At 37.2% G+C, this 20,002-nt stretch overlaps 1 protein-coding gene and 1 long non-coding RNA gene across 4 annotated transcripts in view; one reads left to right on the top strand and one right to left on the bottom strand.

Annotated features, from left to right (window-relative positions):
* BNC2 (basonuclin zinc finger protein 2) overlaps positions 1-20,002 on the top strand; it is a 460,343-nt gene that overhangs the window by 152,052 nt on the left and 288,289 nt on the right. For 2 of the 3 annotated variants that reach the window (XM_058431774.1, XM_058431776.1), the window contains exon 2: positions 781-981. In XM_058431774.1, coding sequence (XP_058287757.1) covers positions 781-981 — 201 coding nt within the window. Of the gene's footprint in view, positions 1-780; positions 982-14,945; positions 14,973-20,002 lie in introns of those variants that run through there. The other variant, XM_058431775.1, reaches the window with a different exon arrangement.
* Positions 1,252-1,964, bottom strand: LOC116458556 (uncharacterized). The gene is made up of 3 exons (XR_004245358.1): positions 1,823-1,964; positions 1,672-1,747; positions 1,252-1,465 (listed from the first exon to the last, which is right to left on the bottom strand). It is a non-coding gene; the product is annotated as an uncharacterized LOC116458556 (long non-coding RNA).

The following is a 20,002-nucleotide window of genomic DNA, read 5'->3' on the forward strand; positions in this document are numbered from 1 at the left end:
TTTGGCAAATGTTTATTGTGCATCTTCTATGTTATAAAAACTGCTAGGCTTGTTTACTTACTCTTCAGAGTATAAGGTCACATCTCTATGTACGTTATTTAGGAGTTTCTATGCGGTTATAAATAGCCCAGCACATACGATACAACTTTCAGGAGCTAACATTTAGACCATAACTGAGCCAACTTTACATTCTCTTACAGCTGAATATTTTACTTTCTTCAGTGTAATTAAAAAAAATTTTAAGTATCACAGTTTTACAAATGTTAAAGCAAAGACTGGTGTCAGATATTATGTGTTATATCAGAAAGCATTGTTGAAAAAAATTCCCGGGGAAGGGCCCTAGCTTCCCCTCGCCCTGTGCACTGTGATTGTGGTGCTGCCTGGAGTGTGCATAAGTGTGTATCTATCTGTATATCTGGAGAGGGGTTAGTGCAGGGTGTCATTTGGTGCCTGACAGTGGAACAGTGCAGTTGACTCTTAGCTCTGCTATCCAATGACATGCAGTGGCTGAGAGTTTGAAGCTGATGGTTGGGTCTCCAGTGCCGCCTGCACACCTGACAGGCAGCTGTTAAACTGAGCAAAGACAAGCTTGGGGAGTCACAATCTATGCATAAATGATAGGGATATCTGTGCAGAAGGTGCGAAAGAAGCTCTGACCCCCTCCCTCCCCCAAATCTCCCCCTTCCCAAATGAAATGCACAGTTCAGCCAGCTTCTTAACTACACTACACTCCTGCTACTGGCTGCCAAGAGGCTCAAAAAATCCACCTTCACTTTTCAGTCAGAAGAGGCAGAAGTGGATGTGAGAGAAAGAGAGACACAGAGAGACAGAGAGCCAAAGAGGGCAAGAGACTTGACTTTAAGAGACTCCTGTACTGACAACTCCATGCAGTTCGGAACCAGAACGACTACGGCTGAACCAGGGTTCATGGGGACATGGCAAAACGCTGATACTAACCTCTTATTCAGAATGTCCCAACAGGTAAGTTACTTTCTTTCTTGATTTTTTTTTTTTTTTTTTAAGAAACCTTGAATTGTTATGGGCACTTTTGTTTCTGGTGTTTTTCTTTCTAAATATTTTTAAAAATGTGGTCACTTCCTAGTTAGGCTCTGTTTTGTCATAACTGTGTTACTGGAATGTGCAGGGTTACTTCGTGGTTTCCCTAAGGGCGTCGCAAAAGAAAAAGGGGAAAGGATACTGAAGTAAAAGAAAGCAGAGACATTTTTGAAAAGTTTCACAGTACAGTCTGGGTCAGGGGAAGACTTAATTTATTTCTTTGTTTTCTGTTGAGAATGAAAAAAGCCACCACCCAACAAATGTATCTTTCTATCAATATGAATCACTTCGTCCAAAGTGTCTGCTCTCTCGGAGGAGGTTCCGCAACCTAAAAAACAGTCATAAAATCTAGGGGCCCCTCAGAACAGCCCTACTGACTTCATGTGGCTGGAGGCAGCTTCGTTCAGACCTGAGAAGAGAGGAGGCTGTGCAGTCTTGGCTGCCAGCGCCGAGAGTTGCTGGAGGAGTCGGCGTGCGTGGCGGGCTGTGCTGCTAGGTCCTCGCTCCTCCGCTCCGCTCCTCCTTGCCAGCCAGCCCTCTGCGCCCGCCCCTGCGTTCCCTTCGCCGGCTCCGGCCCGCTCTCCCGCCCGCCCGCCGGCCCGCCGGCGCACTCACTCGGGCGCAGCCTCGGCGTCTTCCGCAGAGCCGCTCCTCCGTCCCGGCCGCGCTGGAGGCGTTCGGCTTGCTGGCTCTGCTGGGAAAGCCGACGTGGTAGCGCGAGGCCATCGGTTACTGATAATTAATCACCGGAGCCGGCGGCTCGTACCATGCGCTCCGTGATACGCGCCCTGTGCGCCGGGCTCCTCTTGCACAATTGCTGGCTCCTTGGCTCCGCGGGGGAGCGAGGGTGAGAGGAAGCGGAGGGGACACAACCCAGAAACTTTCATCTTGGATTGTGCTCAAGTGAGGGAGGGAAGTTCCCTGGTGCCTCCCTCCTAGACACGTCTTGCTTTTCCAAAGCCTACACCAAACCCACACAAAGCAAGTTAGTTTGATGTTATCATCCACACAGCACGAAAGTACTATTGACAAATATACTTGGATTTTAAGTTGATGGCGGTTATTAAGAAATATTGTGCCACTCACGAGGAAAAAAATACTGCAACTGCTTGCTTTTAAAAAAAAAAAAAAAAAAACCTTTTGTTTGTAAGAATTCACGAAAATTAAATACTTTAGTTAGATATTTAAAGTTGTTGATAATAATAATAAAAAAACAATTTGCCAGGCTGTAAACTACTACAAGGTTAGAAATACATTTGCAAGCGATAATACCTACAACCAGGGTTTTGTAGCATTTAGCTAGAGAACAGTTTTAGCACACAATTCTAGATAGGATAAATGCATTTGAATAAGGTGTATTTTGACATATCCTGTAGAGGGACCCTGATTACTGCTGATACAGTAAGCTGGGATTTAAATGCAATCAACATAAACCCAATAAGTAACTCTTCATGTGCAATTTCCCATTCTTTCAAGTGAAAAGTTCATTTCCACACAGAGATTCTCCTTGTCACTGCAGAGTGCTGTGAGAGGTGTTTTCTGCCACGCGTCCCTGCCTGGGTGGCTCTCTCATGTTGGAATGCAGAGTGTTTTCGCTAACCTTAGTACCAAATAACTTGTGCTTCACTTTAAAAACTAGATGTCACCTTCAGGGTTTTCCTTGAGTTAGTGGAGGTCGTGTGTGTGTGTGTGTGTGTGTGTGTGTGTGTGTGTGTGTGTGTTAGAAGGGAAGATTGGCTTACGTCTCCCTCTAGCTAGAAAAGAGTTAATAAAACCAGATAGAGATAATGATCAATTGATAAATGGCTATTGAACCACATAGATGGTGTTAGATTGCTTATTTGGCACTAGCCCATTTCCAAGTAGATTTGAATCTAAGGAGATTTTGTCATGGAAAACATTTTAACTAAAAAACAAATAAAAGTAAATAATATAAATGATGGGTCAGAATTAGGAAAATTTATGATGTCTTTGATCCAGCTGTCTGTGTGGATATTTTGTGTGTACCTGTGTGTGCATATATGTGTAATGATGAGCATCGGTGATTACATGGAGAGAATAGAAATATAGGGAACTAATTTATGCTTAATGGATGCTATTAAAACTGTATAATATTATGCTATTTATGAAACAGGGTAGTACAACAAAGAGAGAGAAATCACAGTTTTAAATATGTTTTCTTTTTTTTTTTGGTTTTGATGTAGTTAGCAATCACTCCTATCCCCCCAACCCACCTTTTTCTGTCATGGTCACTGAATGTTTACCTCTTGTGCATTTTTGGAAAGCATGTAAAAGATGATATGAGCTTACATTTTTTTTCTCTTCAAGATGACATTTTAGTTTGCATAAATATTACACAAACTTAAGTTCAAACTATGTGAGTGAAAGTATGTGTGCTGTTCATATTTAATATGTTTGTTTTTCTTACCTATAGTTCATCAGCAATGCTGATTCAGCACGTGTGTGTGTGTGTGTGTGTGTCTGTGTGAGAGAGAGACTTATTGAAATTATATCTGTGATATCTCTTGAAGCCAGCCATTTAAACGAGTATTACTTTCAATATATACAGTTACGCTAGCTTTTGTTACAGGTAAAAGTTTGTCCAGTTTAATCAAATGTGTACAATTCTGTACATCTCATTGCTGAGGCATAAAGAGGTTTCTCTAGATTATGATTATTTTATTTCTAAGTAAAATTTACTTAGCTTGTGAAATGAATAAAATGTATTGGGTTATTTTTCTTTTAAAGTTTTCTTTAATAGTATAAAAACTAATATTTTCCTGATTATTTATTTAGACGTTTGAAAAGTCTGACTAGTAGGGCTGCTATAAAAGGTTTCAAAACTGAGTTACAGATAATTTACCACCAGTATTTAACTATAGAGAAACTTGTGGGAAATGTCTCGTGAATACTGAAATTTAATAATCTAGTTTTATGTGTTCTATTAGTAAACTAGGAAGTAGGGATACAAAAATCTTTGTCTTTTGTTTCATATGAGCAAAGTTGGATCTGCTTAAATGTACATCTTTCATTCTGTCTAATAGTAACAAATAATCACAATCTGAAGCCAATTTAGATTTAGTGGGATGAAGTATGTGCCCCTAAAGTTCAAGTGAAGACTATTTGACTACATTTTCCTGTGCCTGTACATTTTTTCTTGTATACTGAAGTATGATTTTCTCAAATTATTTCTATGGATATAGCTGAGTATTTGAGAACCTTAAAAGGTATGACACTTGTGTAAAGGGAGTTCTTCTTTGGATCAGTTTGATCAGTGACAGGTGGAGAAAGAACCTTGTTTTGCCTATTTTAGTTTCACAAGGTACTGTTAAAAGCAAAAAATGAGGCTTCCTTTTCAAAGTTTTTTTTTAATCACACTTGAGGAGGCAATTCTTCTATTTGTATAAATATTTTGTGCATTTGAGAGAATAGTAAATAAAATTCTTGTAGCTATCTTAAGGGATGTAATAGTCCAGTCTATTTAAAAATCTTTTCAGGAAGGAAACCATAAAGGTAAATAGCTATAGCCCACATTTAATGTGTTACTAGAGACATTTACCTTTTATTATTGGTGAGGTATATTTAACCTGTTTCAAATAAAATGTAGATCCCTTAATAAGGTCTTTTTTCATACTTGAGTGAAATACTAAGTTAGGATTATGAATGACTCTCTGCATCATTATGTAGTAATTTAGGATTCACCCGATGATGTAACAAAATTAACAACATAATTTCATTGTGAAACTGTGTCTTATTAAAGAACAACTGTCTGACATTCTCTTACAGTTGCTTTATTTAACTTCATGCAAATATTATTAGTAGTGACATTTTTCTATTGTGCATTAGATTCTCTCATTAGCATGATGTGTTAGTTATCACCAGAGAAATCATTTTCTAGGTAGGTGAGGGGCAAACCAAGAAAGCGAAAAATTAAATCAACGATTTACATTAATACCAGAGCATCTGCTCACCAGAGATATGACAGAGTAAAAGCAAACTTTCTTACTAATATAAAAATCTAGCACCTTTCAGAGAAATGATAAATAAAATATATTATAAGAAATGTATAATAACATTGCTAGAATCCATTTAAAACACTGCTCAATATGAATTTTCCTCAAGAAATCTTTTTTTTCTATTCATATAGGCCAACAATCTCAGTTTCTGGAATCTACATTTTTAAATGAAAATGGTTTTGTTTCCCCCACTTCATTGTTTTGAGTATTTATTCACTAGTCATTGAAAAGGCATATATATATATATATATATATACACATATATATATAGTATTACGAGTCAGACGCCTAATTGTACATTGTGGTTTGGGTCTTCTTTATAGTTCATACAACGCATTTTTATTCTAAACTCTGTCCCACTCAAATAGACATCCCTTTTTACATCAGATGTATATTCTTATTTAATCAAAGCCCTTAGTAAAGCAGCTGATAGTTAATGGTCTTTGAAAACGACTTTCATTGCCAGGCATCATCCATCCCTAGCTTGCTTTCTGCAGTTTTCTCCCTTTTTACTCCCTTCCTTACAGTTGGTATGTTTGGATGATCTTGTCTTACTAAAAAAGGATTAAATTGACTAAACTTGTGGTCTTAATGCTAAAATAAATATTTATATTATATTAAGAGGCGTGCAGTTTTAGCCTGTTGAATTACTAGGCTACGACCTCCAGTTCAGGCCCCTCTTAATTTGAGTGGTAATATGTTTTATTTTTAACAATAGACATATATTCTAATATAATTCTCAGTATGTTTTCTGATAACGTAACACTAAAGTAGGAATATTTGGGTATTTGTATTTGTTAAGATACAAATTGTAGCATAGAGACAGGTGCTTGGTTTTGTCCTAAACTTTGAAGGTCTATGGATAACATGCAGACTTCACGTAAGAGATACTGTCTCATTTGTAATGCAGTGGGAAAGTAATAGTTTATATATATGGTATTCTATGTCCATGTAAATGTTAATGCAAATAAAGCATGCACAAAGATATTCTCAGATGTGTATTTTGTATATGTTAAAAATCTGTGCACAAATTATAGTTTATATTCAACATGATTCATTTAAATGAATTTGAACACAGTAGGTGATCGTTTTGAAATTATTTAATTTTCTCACCTTTCTGTCATCTTCAAACAGGTCCATTATGTTTGTGTAATTTGTAAAGCCTTTTGCTAAGGTGAGTCAAGTAACTGCAGTTAAAAAATAAATCCCTCTAAGGGGCAGATATCTTATCTATAATTGTAGGTATTTTTAATAATTATATTTATGAGCGTATATTCACATTCACTGATAAATCCAATTATTCATGCATAGCTTTATGGAAATCTGATTAATGCAGTGACAGGACAGATTTGGGCTACCACAGCAGCACATCCTTCCACTCCCATGTCAGGGTTAAGAGCCGAGGCAAATCCTCCCTAACTAATTAGATGCTGAGTAAGGCATCTCTGAGAAGTTGGGGCAGAAGTGAATGGGTCACAACCAAGGCAGGATTGCAAGGACTCCAGTGATAGTGAAAGCATTCAAGTTTGCCAGGTCGTTGTGACACAGGGAGCTGATTCCAAAGGAACAGTCCGTTACAGATAGTGAGCTGGCGTCATCCACTTGAATGAAAAACACAAATTCTAGTGCCTCCCTCTCTCTACCTTGTATGCATTACACACACTCACTTAAAGAAAGTTGCACTGGGCGTCTGCCGTCATCTATCTGCAAAGCTTTTGAGAGGATTTTCCTTATAAACGTGAATAGCTAATGATTCTGTATAGCCCAAGAGGTATTTTCTGAACTTGGCACTCTAGATTAGCACATATATCAAAAGGAAAGAGGAAAAGAAATTGGAATTTGCTTTTACCTTGTGTCCATAGTTTGAACCTTAGTGTTTGAATCGATCTAGGAATTAACTCCTTTTTCCCCACAGAGTGCTGTCAGAGAACTTTGTGGTTGTAGAGAAAACAGAGTGAATCGGGTAGGTTGACTTTTTCAGTGAGAGAAATTTTCTGTGGGATTCCCTGCTTGTTATTGTACAAAGAACATGGAATATAATGGTTCCAAGATTTCCTTTCACGTGAGGTTTGGAGCCTGGTTTGTTATGCGTGTAGAAATAATTCGCCATTTGAAAATCCTCTTGTACCTTTGGTGGTACGCTTTTGTGGTCTGTTTATGGTGCTGCTCAGTGACACCCTTCTCCAGGCCTTGGTCAGAAGGTTGTTTGGGGGTCCTAGGAAATGATGGATCTCACTACTGTCTGCCAAAGCTGATGCCATTTTTTATTTTCAGAAAAGCAGCTGGCTTCTACATTTTGCTGGGTGAGCTTCATCTACTGGAGGACCCCGGAGACAGGGAGAAAGGGAGTCAAAGACTCTTTCAAGAAACTCTGACATCTATTTTTAAGCTTTAGAGAAACAAAGGAAAAGAGACATAATTCAGAAACAACAGCCTTTATATCCTCACATAGAAACAAAACATTGGGTAATAGAGGGAATGTTTTCCTATAAGAAAAACTGGTAAAGATGCAGAAAAAATAAGATGAAAAAAATCTGCTAAGGAGCTCAAGGTCTAAGAAGTTTTGAAACGTGCAGATGACATCCCAGAAATGACGTCTGGGGCCATGACATCCAGGGTCCCCACATTTCCTCCTCATTGAGCCTGACCTGTACTGCCATCTTCCTCCCCAGGTTTAAAGAAAGTTTAACGAATAGGAAAAATAAAAGTATTGATTATTTTTTAATTTGTACATTCCCTGTAGGAAGCCTCGCAGATTTCACAGTGTACATTCAAACCCTCAGGTGAAAAATTTATGACTGGAGTTCATTTGGGTGAAGACAGTGTGCAGTGTCATTCTGTTCAAATGCTGTATGTAGCATTTCATGCCACAAAGTGCAGAGATCAGGAGAAGAGAGGAATCGCTGTATGTTTTCTTCATTCACAGAGCTTTCTTTAATGGAAATGCTTGTGGAAAAACAACACATTACTCAAACTGGCTAGTTTAGGAACCAAATTCTCAGCTTATTAATCATCATTCCAATTAAAAAAAAAGAATTGATCCTTTAACAACGAAATAATATCCTTTTGTTTTTCTTTAATTAAGCCCATCAGTTTTTCATTTCTCTCTGTTAAGAAAATGAAAATAATCTTGAACAGTAGGAAGTTACTCATTGAAACAACTGATTCTCTTGAGCATATCTGACGTCTTATTTACTCAATACTTTTGAACTGTAATGTTATTTCGCTACTGTCTTTAGGGTTTATGTGTCATTGAGTGGTGTTGATTTATAAATCTCATTCCCATTTGGTTGGCAGAAATTTACTTAATGACCTAAATACAAGGTTATTCTGTTCCTATTTCCTTTCTCATAGAAGTAATTCCTTTCTCACTTTATTCTCTTTTCTTCTCATCTCTCTTATTCTGAATTCCTCCTTACTTTCACTGGCCCTTTTTGCCTTAACAGAAGAGAATCGAAATGCACCTGAAACGTAGCAGTAATTGAATAAATATCCTTTTGCCAATACATCATTCTGGCAGAGGCATGAGAGAGAGGTGCCACCCTCAGTTGTGGTCCTCTGTGAGTGCTGACAGGACTGTCCTGAGTGTTGCTGTAGAAGGGTTCTTTAAGTAAGGGCATGATAAAAACGTGTAACCAGGGGCCCTGGCTTATCATTCAGAGGTGCTGAAAGGCAGCTCAATTTGATCCTTAGCCTGTATAAGAAAGTACTTAGATGAAGAGAGATTTTGCTTCCCTTTTTTCTTCTTTTAAAAACCTAATTCTTGGACATATTATTTTGTGCAGTTAGACTTCTACACGAGCTTACTTCCCTAGAAGAAGGAAAAGATACCAAGGGCAGCGCAGTAGGTTGAAGGGATGACTCTTTCAGACAAACTGCAGCTAATAAGAGTTAACGGAAACATTTAAAAAAGGAATTGAAATGATGTTAGGACCAGTATTAATGGATGGTATTATGAGATTAAAATGTAAAGCATGCAGTATACATAACACATGAGGAGGATTCACTCCTGTTTTGTGTTTAATAAATTTTAACCCATTGTCTAACAAGGTGTAGAGATTGTTAAAATTGACAAGACTGAAACATATTCTGTATGGGAAAGACATAGCTTTCAGTATTGTACCTGCTGTGCTTTTTTGAGACTGTCATGAATTTTTCAACTTTATTAAGGTGTCTTTTAGTGGCTATTGGTTCTCTAGACAGTTCTTCAGAGCTCAAATTTTAGGATCGGAGTACCTGTACTGGGTGTCTGAAAAGGAAGATAACAGGTTAGTGAATGTTTTGCATGACAACAAGTAATTGCTTTCAGCTGGCTTAACATAATAACAAAACTAATATTAAAATGAGAATCTCCATTAGAGGATTTTAATTATGTTTTTTTCCCTTTCCATTAACATTTAAATCAAGAAGAATTTCATTGATTTAAATCATTAGGGTGGCTATTTGGGACACCTGATCAGGCAAGGATTAAGAAAGCTGCCCACTACTGTGCCCTTTGCCAGTGCTGGAGGTCAGTGGACATGGCTGTGATGTCACCTGCAAGATATGGGGAGTAATTATACACTGAGCATATTCATGAGAGTGTCCCTGAGTGAGAATGCCTGCAAACATTCTCTTTGTTGACCTCATGCCAGAACCTAACTTGGAGTCAGCGAGGTTAGCTGCTGTTTAATATTGCTTTTCTTTTATTCTTTCTTTTTTAGGTATAAATATTAGAGTACCAGAAAGAACCAAAACCAAAGTCTGGCTGTAAACTTTGTGGAAGGACTTAACTGTCTTGAAAGTACTAAAAATCCCATATTGCCACATTATGGTAGTGCATTTGTATGTAATGCGTAGACATGCAGAAGGTGTATGCCTGCTCCATTGGTTGGCTGGTGACAATTAGGTGACTTAATTCTATGTATGTTGAGGATTTGCTAATGACTTCCTCAGAGGCAGTGAGTGTGTGGATGCCTTTCCCCAAAGAGGCATTCTCCATCCTAAGAATCTTGTTGTAATTATTCCTTATACTATGCTATATAGCCTTTTTTCTTTCTTGACTATAGCTTTTTGGTGAAAGTCAGTGTCATTCATTGGAAAATAGCATGATGGTTTCTTATTTTGTGAATTGCCATTTTCAACAAGTGGGAGACTACAGCTTACTTCAAATACATTAGAATTACGCTAGGATAGAGACACCAGGATGAGTCTCCCTGACTCAAATTTCAGATGTCTCATAATTTCCCTTTCTAGCCACTTTTCTTTGTTCTCTTGGACAACTTTGGAAAGTAATCATGGGACTGAATGGAGCTTAAAATATGTTACCAGTCCTATTATTACTAAATACTGTTCATTGTGGAGAAGAGTTTTTTCATTTTTACTTTATTTTTGTCATCTATTATAATGTAAGTAGGAAGGGATAAGAAGAATTCAAACTCCAACATCTGGGAGAGCTTGTTTCAGTAGCTAGCCGGGAAGCCAGAAAACTGGCCTCATACAGGTGAGATGTGTTATGGGAATAAGGGCCTTGTGCATTTAATGAACCCCGCCTGCTTGTCAGCTTGGTTTTTCATGTACCATTGTTGTTCAAAAAAGAAAAAGAGAGTGTTCACAGCCTGTGGTGAGATTAGAGTAATGAAAATGAAGTGTTAATCTGTTGATAGGAAGCACATCACATATCCTGCATCCCGGGCCACATTCATGCGTGTATAATATATTCCAGGTTTTCTCATGACCAGAAAAGCTTGGATGTTCATTATATTGAAAACATCCTTTTAGTAAAAGTGAGAAGTTGGTTGTTTTAACTTGTGTAAACAGTTATTTTAAATAATTTCTTAATAAACCAACTGCTGCTTACCTTCTGAGTATTCTGATAATCCCTGTTCCTGTATGTGCCAGCAGTCCTGTACTTTTGATCTTTTAAATTTTTTTACAACTGCAGAATGCCAAAATGAGCTTCAATATAAGCCTACTTTGAGATACTCTTTTCTAGAAAGCAGTGATTAATAGGAGTTAAGTGACAGTAACACTTTTCTCTCCATAAAACACAGATTAACTAAAACATCCATTATCTCACACTTTATTTTTCATCTTAAAACAATTAAGTAGAAACAAAAATTTGTAAATTGTGAGTCTTCCAGAACTGCTTTACATATTTACAGTCAGCTGCCATGGTGTGAACCTGAGGAGACTAGCTTAAAGCTTTGGTCATCATGGGAGGGAATTGTGTATTTCATAAAATTCCCTTTCTAAGATGGTATAAAAGGCAAATCAGCATGAATGTAATGAAGTATATACTTTCCCTAGAATGTTTGTTTTAATTTTTGTTTTTTTGATCATTTTACTCAGTAATTATTTGAGAAATTTCCATTTTTTTTCCCTAAAGCTATATACTTAAAAAAGAAAGAAAGTAAGTTTAGTCTTGGATTACAACAAGGCATTTTAAAGAAAGTAATGTGAACACTGGTTCAGTGCCCTTTATATGCAGGGCATCCTATAAGATCATGTCTTTCAGATGCATCCTAAGAAATGATTTGAAGAAAAGTGTGAAAGAGGTGGGGAGAGATAAATTAACAACTGAGTTCCAGGTGTCTATTTCTAATTGCTCAAATTTCAATCTTAATGGAAATTAGGGAAAAATGTTTCCCATAAGAAATATACTGTCATTCAGGCTTAAGACTGCCTTTATGGAGTTCATGTTTACGGTATTTTCTTTTTTTCTATTCACCTAGGAGTTAAGGAATGCTACAGTATGATCATTATGATTTTGTGAACCGTTTACTTAAAGTTGAGCAAGTTGCTAAGAATCAAGAGAATTTGGGGATTAAAGTCCGATTGTGAAGTAAATTTGGCATATGTTCAGGGATTACATTCTTTAGGGAAAAATGGAAGAAAAATGCTTCGTTTCGGAAGGAAACACTTAAATAAATAATCTTTCAAGCATGTGGTGTAATGATGAAACATGATGTAAAAACACTATACTATAGTTGATCTAAATTAGTTGGCATGTGACTGGTCATAGCGTACGTACTACAGTTTGCATGATATGTAAGCATTTCTGTACTGTAGTAATATGTCAGAGATAGCCTGTTTTTAATATAGTCGGATGAAATGAAAAGGCCGTTTCTTCCCTCTGCTAAATAGGGTATTTTTAATTTGTTTTAAAAATCCATTAATAGGTAGAAATGCTGTGTCGTTGTGACTGATTGGGAATAATGAAATGTAAAATATATTCTCCTTGCAATTGCTTTCATTAAAAAAAAAAGTAGATATAAAGAAGTGCATGGTGACTGTGTCATAGACATCTGCTTTTAGGTAATAATCATTTGTAAAGAAATATGCCATGACTTTTTGGGTCATTTGAACCCATAATAATGTCTATTTAATGGAAGTATAAATGTCAGATGGTGGCATACATGTGGAGTCAGTAAAGATGAATTTTTGCTGTGATAATATTCATGCATCTTAAATGTTGACTTTTAAAATTTACCTTGAAGACGTATCCTATTTTCATATTAGAGTACCTTTTCACTTAAGTACATGATAGCTCTAGAAAGGAAGTGTAGAAGTGTTAACATGTGAAGGAACAAAATCTGAGTAATACTTTGACATGAGCATCTATTTTGGGCTTCAGAGAAATAGGTGGCTGATTGAAAACCAATATAAAGATTGTTGAACCACTCTGTAAGGCTGGGTCATCAGTTCTGGATTTACTATTTTAAAAAACGTTTAATTATGAAAATGAGTTTCCTTTGGTTTGCACGAATGTTTCATTGAAATGAAACTTGCTTCCCATTGTCTTATATTCTGTAAACTTGTGAAATATGTATTTTTAAATCTCTGTTCTGAGAACACCCTCTTCTTTTTTCCCCACAAACTCTACAGTAGTATGACATTTTAAGGAGTAGGAGTTGTCTAAAAGGGCCATGTGGAGGTAACAAAAATTAAACAAGTAGAGTGAGTCTAGTGGGGACTGTGGTGGACCAGAAAGCTCATGTCTCAACCACAGTGAGGTAGCTAGCTGCTTCTTGGTTCCAGCCAATTGTTACCAGGTGGGAATGCAGGCCCAGTTTGCCAGATCCACTGCTGCTGTTTTTTAATGATAAGCCAAAAATCCAGATTTTTATATGAAATCTCCTGATTTTGAAATCTTGGCAACCTATTCAAATATTTTAAAAACTGTGTGGTCCAAACAAAACTCATCTGCAGGCTGTATTCAGATAGAATACTCTGGCTGCCGGATAGAAACCTCTGTTTTAGATAATATTTTAATGGATGAAGATAATACTTTCATTGCATGTGATCATTCATCTTGGGAATTCCCCACTGGGATGAACCAAATTCTTCATTTTTTCCCCTGTAATTAGAAAAAAGTTTAGTAAATGTATTTCTGGTGCTGATAGTTTTGATGTATAGCTTTTCTCCTTATGACCCACATTTAAAAAAAAATCACCTGTGTGGGCAAAACAAAAAAATAGCCAAATAATTTAAATAAGGGTGGAAGCGTAAGGATTTTAAAATAATAAAAGATTTCTGAATTCTGAAAATAATCCCATGATTTGTGTAAGTAATTGATGTAGATGAAAAGCTGAATTCAACTATAAAAAGCTTTTCATCTCACCTTAAAGCGGTAGATTCTTGGCCCTGAATCTTTGTGGGATTGCTATAATTTACCAAGCAATTGATTATGATGTCACAAGGAGGAGATGGACCACAAGGGGGAAAACTTCCCCCTACTAATTCGTGCAAGGCCAATATTTTATACCTGCTTCAAGAAAACATTATTTATATTGTCTAAGATGAGGTTTAAAATGCCTGTCTATATTTTTTGAAGGGGCTTTTTAAAGGAAATAATCTATTCATAATTGAAATTCTCCAGGCAAATCAGATATCAGCATTTTCAACAGAACAGGTAATTAATTGGTTTGAATTTCAAATTGAAGGTCATCCTGTTATTGATTTTCGTGGGAAAAGGAAACAAGAACATCCTGTTAAAATGATCTGCAAATGGGGCCTAGGTATATCTAGGCTCTTTTTAGGGTCTTGATTAACAGCATCACTGAACAGTGTCAGAAACCAATCAGAAGGGAGCCATTTCTGTTTTAAACATAACAAGTTGTTGGTTTGCTTCCAAAACTGCAGAGAAGAACTCAACTGTAGAAAAGACCAGAGATTAACAGTTTGTATTAGAGTAAGTCAGATATTTCAAATCAAGTGCTGGTACAGCTTGTAAGGAAACATCTATAAATGTGTCAGAATGATGCTGCTATGCCATGTTCAAGAAGTTCAGCATCAACACAGCTGTGACTTAATGCTTTCAGAAACCTTTCAACTGGGAATTAGATAAAGTATCTTTAATACCAGGGGAGGGAAGCACTGAAGTAAAAGAGGTAGTGAATAATGGAGGATAAAAGAATATACCCCTTCAGATGCTGTTAATTTTTATAAAATAACATTTGTGCTTTGTGTTTGCTAGAGAGTTTTATTGTTACATATGCTAGGCTATTTCAAAGCATTCGTTTCTCTCCTCTGCCCTGTTTAAACTTTTTGAAAATGGTGTAATGTAAAGGTAACACAGATGAAGTGGGTGGCAGACATTTTGCCTTTCTACAGTAAACTGAAATTAGTATCGTTTTGGTGGTTGAGGAGAGACAAGGTGTGGTTCTGTGGCCCAGGCCTCATGGCCAGCCTCCACCTCTGCTGACCAGGCGCAAGCAATCCTCTTACCTCAGTTCTGGAGTACCTGGAATATAGATACATGCCACCATGCCTAGGTGATTTTTGTATTTTTTGTAGAGATAGGGTTTTGCCGTATTGCCCAGGCTGGGCTCGAACTCCTGAGCTCAAGCGATCTGCCCACCTCGGCCTCCCAAAGTGCTGGGATCAGAAGCACGAGGGCACCACGCCCAGCCAAATTGAGTAAGTATTTTAATTCTAGCTGCACTAACTAGGTTGGAAACTTGATGCAGCTTCTTCTTATGGTTCAAAGTAAAATTCTTAATAATAAAAAAAAAGGGCGGGGGAAGGCCTTCCATTCTAAATACCCTGGAGCTGTTAGTGCAGTTATTTCTAAGTTGACATACTTATGTATAGGCATGACAGTGGCACCAACCATCTACATTAAGCCTTAACATTCCACAGAGCCATTTCAAGTTTATTATGAGCTTCAAAGCCTGTACATCCCTAAGAGAATATCAAGTTTAAGCATGTCACTTTGCCATAGTCACAGTTAACTTTCTTGGGAAAAAAAAAAAAAAAAAAAAAAAAGTGCCTATTCCTAGGCTGGTTTTCTACAGGTTATCCTTGAAAAATTTCCCAGTTCAGTACAGTCATTTTTCTTACTCATTGTTTCTGCCCCCTTGAGTTCTGTAGATTTATCCTGTTGGTGATGGTTGGAAACTACCTCCAAATAAAAGTAGTATGGGTCACAATTTGTTTAAAGGTCTATGACTATGTCAGTATCCCTTTGCAGATTTATATTCCTAGGGCTCAAGACATTGATCCCATTTTACCCATTTCCACTTGGGTTTCCATTGCAGTCCTTAAAAAAAATGTAGCTGGGGAGAAAAGGAACATGCAAAACTGTAAAATTGCTAATGCTGTCCTAGTACATGAGAATTTCCCACCATGGAAGGCTCCATGGGGAAGACTATGGGCCTGCTTAGCCTGATCTTACGGTACACTGCTTTTCTTCTTAGGGAAAGGAATTCCCCATTTCCTGAATGTGAAACACCTACCCTTTTGGAGCCTCCTAATCTTTAGTTCCTACCTCAGTTAATAAACCATCCCTGTCTGTGCCTTGCATCTCAGAGATGGAATTTGACGGACTAGTCAGCATTGCAAAGGTCACTGTAAAGCTATTGGCAGAATACACTGCCCTTTGTTGCTCAGTGATGATAATGCTACTGTAGCAGTTAACTGGATGTATTAGACTGAGCTACTTTTCCAGAATACCAAATTATCTATTTATTTCTTTTAAACACCTTGATAAAATGCCCATTCACAAGCTGTCTCAAGTGTATTTTCAAAAGGGATCTTAATGATAGTGAAATATCAGTGCTTTGGCCTCAGAAGAGATAATCTGTGCAGCGTGTGTGTCCGTTGTGTTGTTTTGCTTCCATGAAAATACTTCTAAAATTATGCTCATCTTTTAGTGTTTCTGTTGTCTGAAACTAATCGTGTTCCAACAAGTTTGAAAATTCAAGGTGTTAAAAAACAGTTTTATTTACATTTTGTCTTCTGTTAGTACAATAATACTCTAAGATGTTATGAATTGCCTTATTTTGGAAAAAATCTTATAAAGCTTCATTTCCTTTCCCATTATTTCCCACAAATATAAAATGTGGAAATAGCATTTTTGGCTTTAGGTTATAACTTTACACGTAGTGTAAAAGTGGATTTCACCATCTTTTTATATCTTTAAATCTACTCACAATTTACTTACTGAAATTTATTCAGTATTTATTACTGCTTAAATTATATTCAGAATTACAGAAGAACAATTAATAAATGAACATGCTACTTGAAGCAGGGGAGCTATACTTGACATAGTTTTGTGTTTTGCATGTGTAAACTGATTTTGTGACACCATAGTGCAGTCTTGATATAATTTCTTGTACACAGGTAACATTTTTGTCTTGGTTATCACCTAAATAAAACTGAGTAATGATCCAAAGTGCTAAGGTGTTTGTGACTTTCACTAATTATTTTCACTTATCCATGTATTTTGTACTAATTACTTTCCTAAATGTGCCACATGCTCTTCTATCCTGTAGTTCTGTTTTGTCCTAATCAGATTGGGTGACCGATTAGGGATTTAAAATTACTACTTCTTTGGTCTCAAAATGAGTAAGTGAAGACTCAGAGAAATACCTTTAATTTACCTTTTAGTATTTTTGAATAAAGCAGACTCTGTCCTGCCTTCCTTTCATGCACGTATTCATTGTTTCTTACTGAGCTAGACAAGCACATTTAAAGTAGAATATATTCCTTCTCTCCAGAATAATAGAATGAAATCAGTGATCAAGTAATTTTTCATTTCAGTAATTCAACAATCAATGGGAACAAAACAAAACGAGTTAGGATAGAATACTTTGCATTAAGCTCAGACATGGAATAATATTTGAAAACAAAGTATCACTATAGTTTTGTGCTGTAGGTTCTTCCTGACCTAAGTGATTGTTGAAAGGACTTTCTCTAGTTTAGAGGTATGTTTATCTTCGAACAATAATCACTTCATGCTGTTCTCTTTTTTTCCTAGTTGACCCATTCTCCAGACCTTTCAAAAACTTTTTAAGTGGATGTAAATTCCATTTTAATTAGAGCAGTGCAGTCTAATACTGCAACTAGCGAGGAATGGAAGAAACATGCTGGAAGTTAATACAACCCAAATCAACCATAGCCAGATAATTCCCCTGATCTTTGTAACAACCCCCCTTCCCCACCTCCACAATTAAATGACCCTGTTGTTCTGTAGTTTCAACAAGACATTTAAGGTTCATTTAAAAAAATGATCATCCTTTACAGGATTCTTCGCTCTTGCGTTTCTCTTTCTTTCTTCCCCTTGCCACACAGCTGTCACTGGTATAGGAGAAAGATTGGGGGGAGGGGAGGAGGAGGAAGCCCTGCTCAAATCGTGTCACGTAGCACTAATTCATCTGCTCTCATTAGAGGGAGCGAGGGACAGCAGTGATGGCCAAGAGCTGCACTCCACACATGACACGCGAACAGTTTGGGGAATAGAAAATTGCTTTCTCAGGAAGCCCAGCCAATTAAGGACTTGACCATATTGAATGTCAAGTGTTAATTTAGGTTTTTCTTCATTTTCCCAGTAGTAATGCGGGTCCTGTGATGAGCAAATACATGTCAAGTAAAAGTTGATTGCATGAAGGACCCGGGTATTATATGTCACTGACAAGTCACAAATGTACTGAAGTCTTTTAACCCCTTAGGTGAGTTGGGAGGGGGAGGGGAGAATGGGATTAATGGTACCATAATGATAAGAATAGATAGTTTATGTGGGGGTAGCTTGGATGGGACAGACAGGAATGGTAATTCATGCAAAAACTGGGGATAGGACAAATCCTACTCTGAGGGCATAAATAGAGACCCTTGAAAAGCATACATGCATATATATAATTCCCACTGCAAACACACTGCCCAGAATGTATGTTCAGTCTCCTAAGATTTTATGAAAAGGGAAAATAGTGTACTCTATGGTCATGAACCAGGAAATTCCTTATTAATTATCTCATTTGAAAGAAAGAAAACATTCATTAAGTAATTACACTGTTTTGGATATTTTAGCCCTTTGGCTCAATGCCACTAATATTTCTGGCTATTTACTTATAATTTCAGTCTCTAATATTTATTTTCAATGGACTCTGTGTGATACATGTCATAGGAAAGATGCAAAGCATAAGACTGAAAGAATGTTTTCTGTCTTGAGTATCTCTGTAAGGTGTTGTTTAACCAATAGAAACTGGTGGAAGGTCCATCATTGTCATTCATTTCTTTTTGTGCCCAGGTGTAGGAGGGAAGAGATTCAAGCTTCAGCGAGTGAAGTAACTTTTTTTTTTTAAACGTTGAATGTTGCCCATCATGTTTAGCATCTCATTTCCATTCATCAGCATTCATTTACATATGAATGTCTTGAAAATAAGAGAATGTCTGTTTCTGTTGCAATTGTACATGTAGCAAATAAAAATGCCCCCAGTTTAGAATACTGCTGTGTGTAGTCTGGGCAATCTTAAACTCAGAAGTTATTCATAATTGGGCCTTGTTTTTCCTTTATACCTATAACCACTTTTCCCCTTCATGTCTTTGAAGGCATACTCTTAATTAAAACACTTTCTTGAAACCTACTGTCTTCTATTTATTCCAAAATTGTAACACTCTTGCCTTTGTATGTTGACAATGCTTAAACTTTGAAAATTTAAGTCTGATAATACTTTAATTTTGGCAACAAAACTTACTAACGTAGTCTGTCTCTCCCACAGGTTAGAAACTGTGCAGTCATTATATTAAAAGTTAACTAAATTTTATTAAGGAATAATTAGGAAACAATTCCAAGAATTTGATGTTTAATAGAATAGATTTTTCTTGAGAAAGAAATAGTCCCTCTAATGAGGCTCCTGAATGCTGGGCTGGAATCTTAGTTCTATAACATCTCTCCTCCCTGTCTTAAAACTAACCAAACAAAATCCGCTTAACTCTCTTTTCCCTTCCTATTCTGATAAGCTCTGTGGAACTATGGTGGCATTGCAAGTGTACTGTTTAATTAAAATCCAATTGTCAGCAGGCTCTCTTCCGCTGGGTGTGCTGAGAGACTTAACTAAGTTTCCATAAAGTAAATTCTGACGACGGCAGCTTGGGTTGCTGATTCAAGTTATTCCTTCTCTTCTGTGTCACTTTTGACGGATGGTACCTAATGCAATCAACCACAGGCCGAGAAAGCCTTTTCTTTGGTTGCTTTAGTAACTGGACCAGGAGTTCCCCTCCTCCCTTCATCTCCCCTTCAGTGGCTTGCCCACTCCTTGCTGCCACCCCCACCAACACTTCAGCCCAAATAGGAAAGCGGAAAGAACAGCAGAACTACCTAGGACTGGCTGACAGGCTTTCCCTAAACCTCCATTTCCCAGTGGTGAAGACGAAGCTTCCTCCCTTTGCGTGCGTTTTTGATAAATTTAAGAAGTCAAATCGCTGACACAGATAGATAATCCAAGTGTATAGGGTGAAGAGTTATAAATTAACACATTATTCCCTCTTAATGTGAAATACTTGAGAATGCATTTTCTCAGTCCCCTGACATCTACCCAGTGAGGGCTCACATTGTACTTTTCAAGTGGCATTGATTTGTTAAAGCGCTGAATTAGCATCTCAGGCCAGCTGCCTGATCCACTGTTTTGTTGTGGGGCTCCAGCTCCTCGTCTCTGCCAGCAATCCCTTTT

Source organism: Hylobates moloch, unplaced genomic scaffold, assembly GCF_009828535.3.
Source record: "Hylobates moloch isolate HMO894 unplaced genomic scaffold, HMol_V3 SCAFFOLD_19, whole genome shotgun sequence".
Lineage (NCBI taxonomy): Eukaryota > Metazoa > Chordata > Mammalia > Primates > Hylobatidae > Hylobates > Hylobates moloch.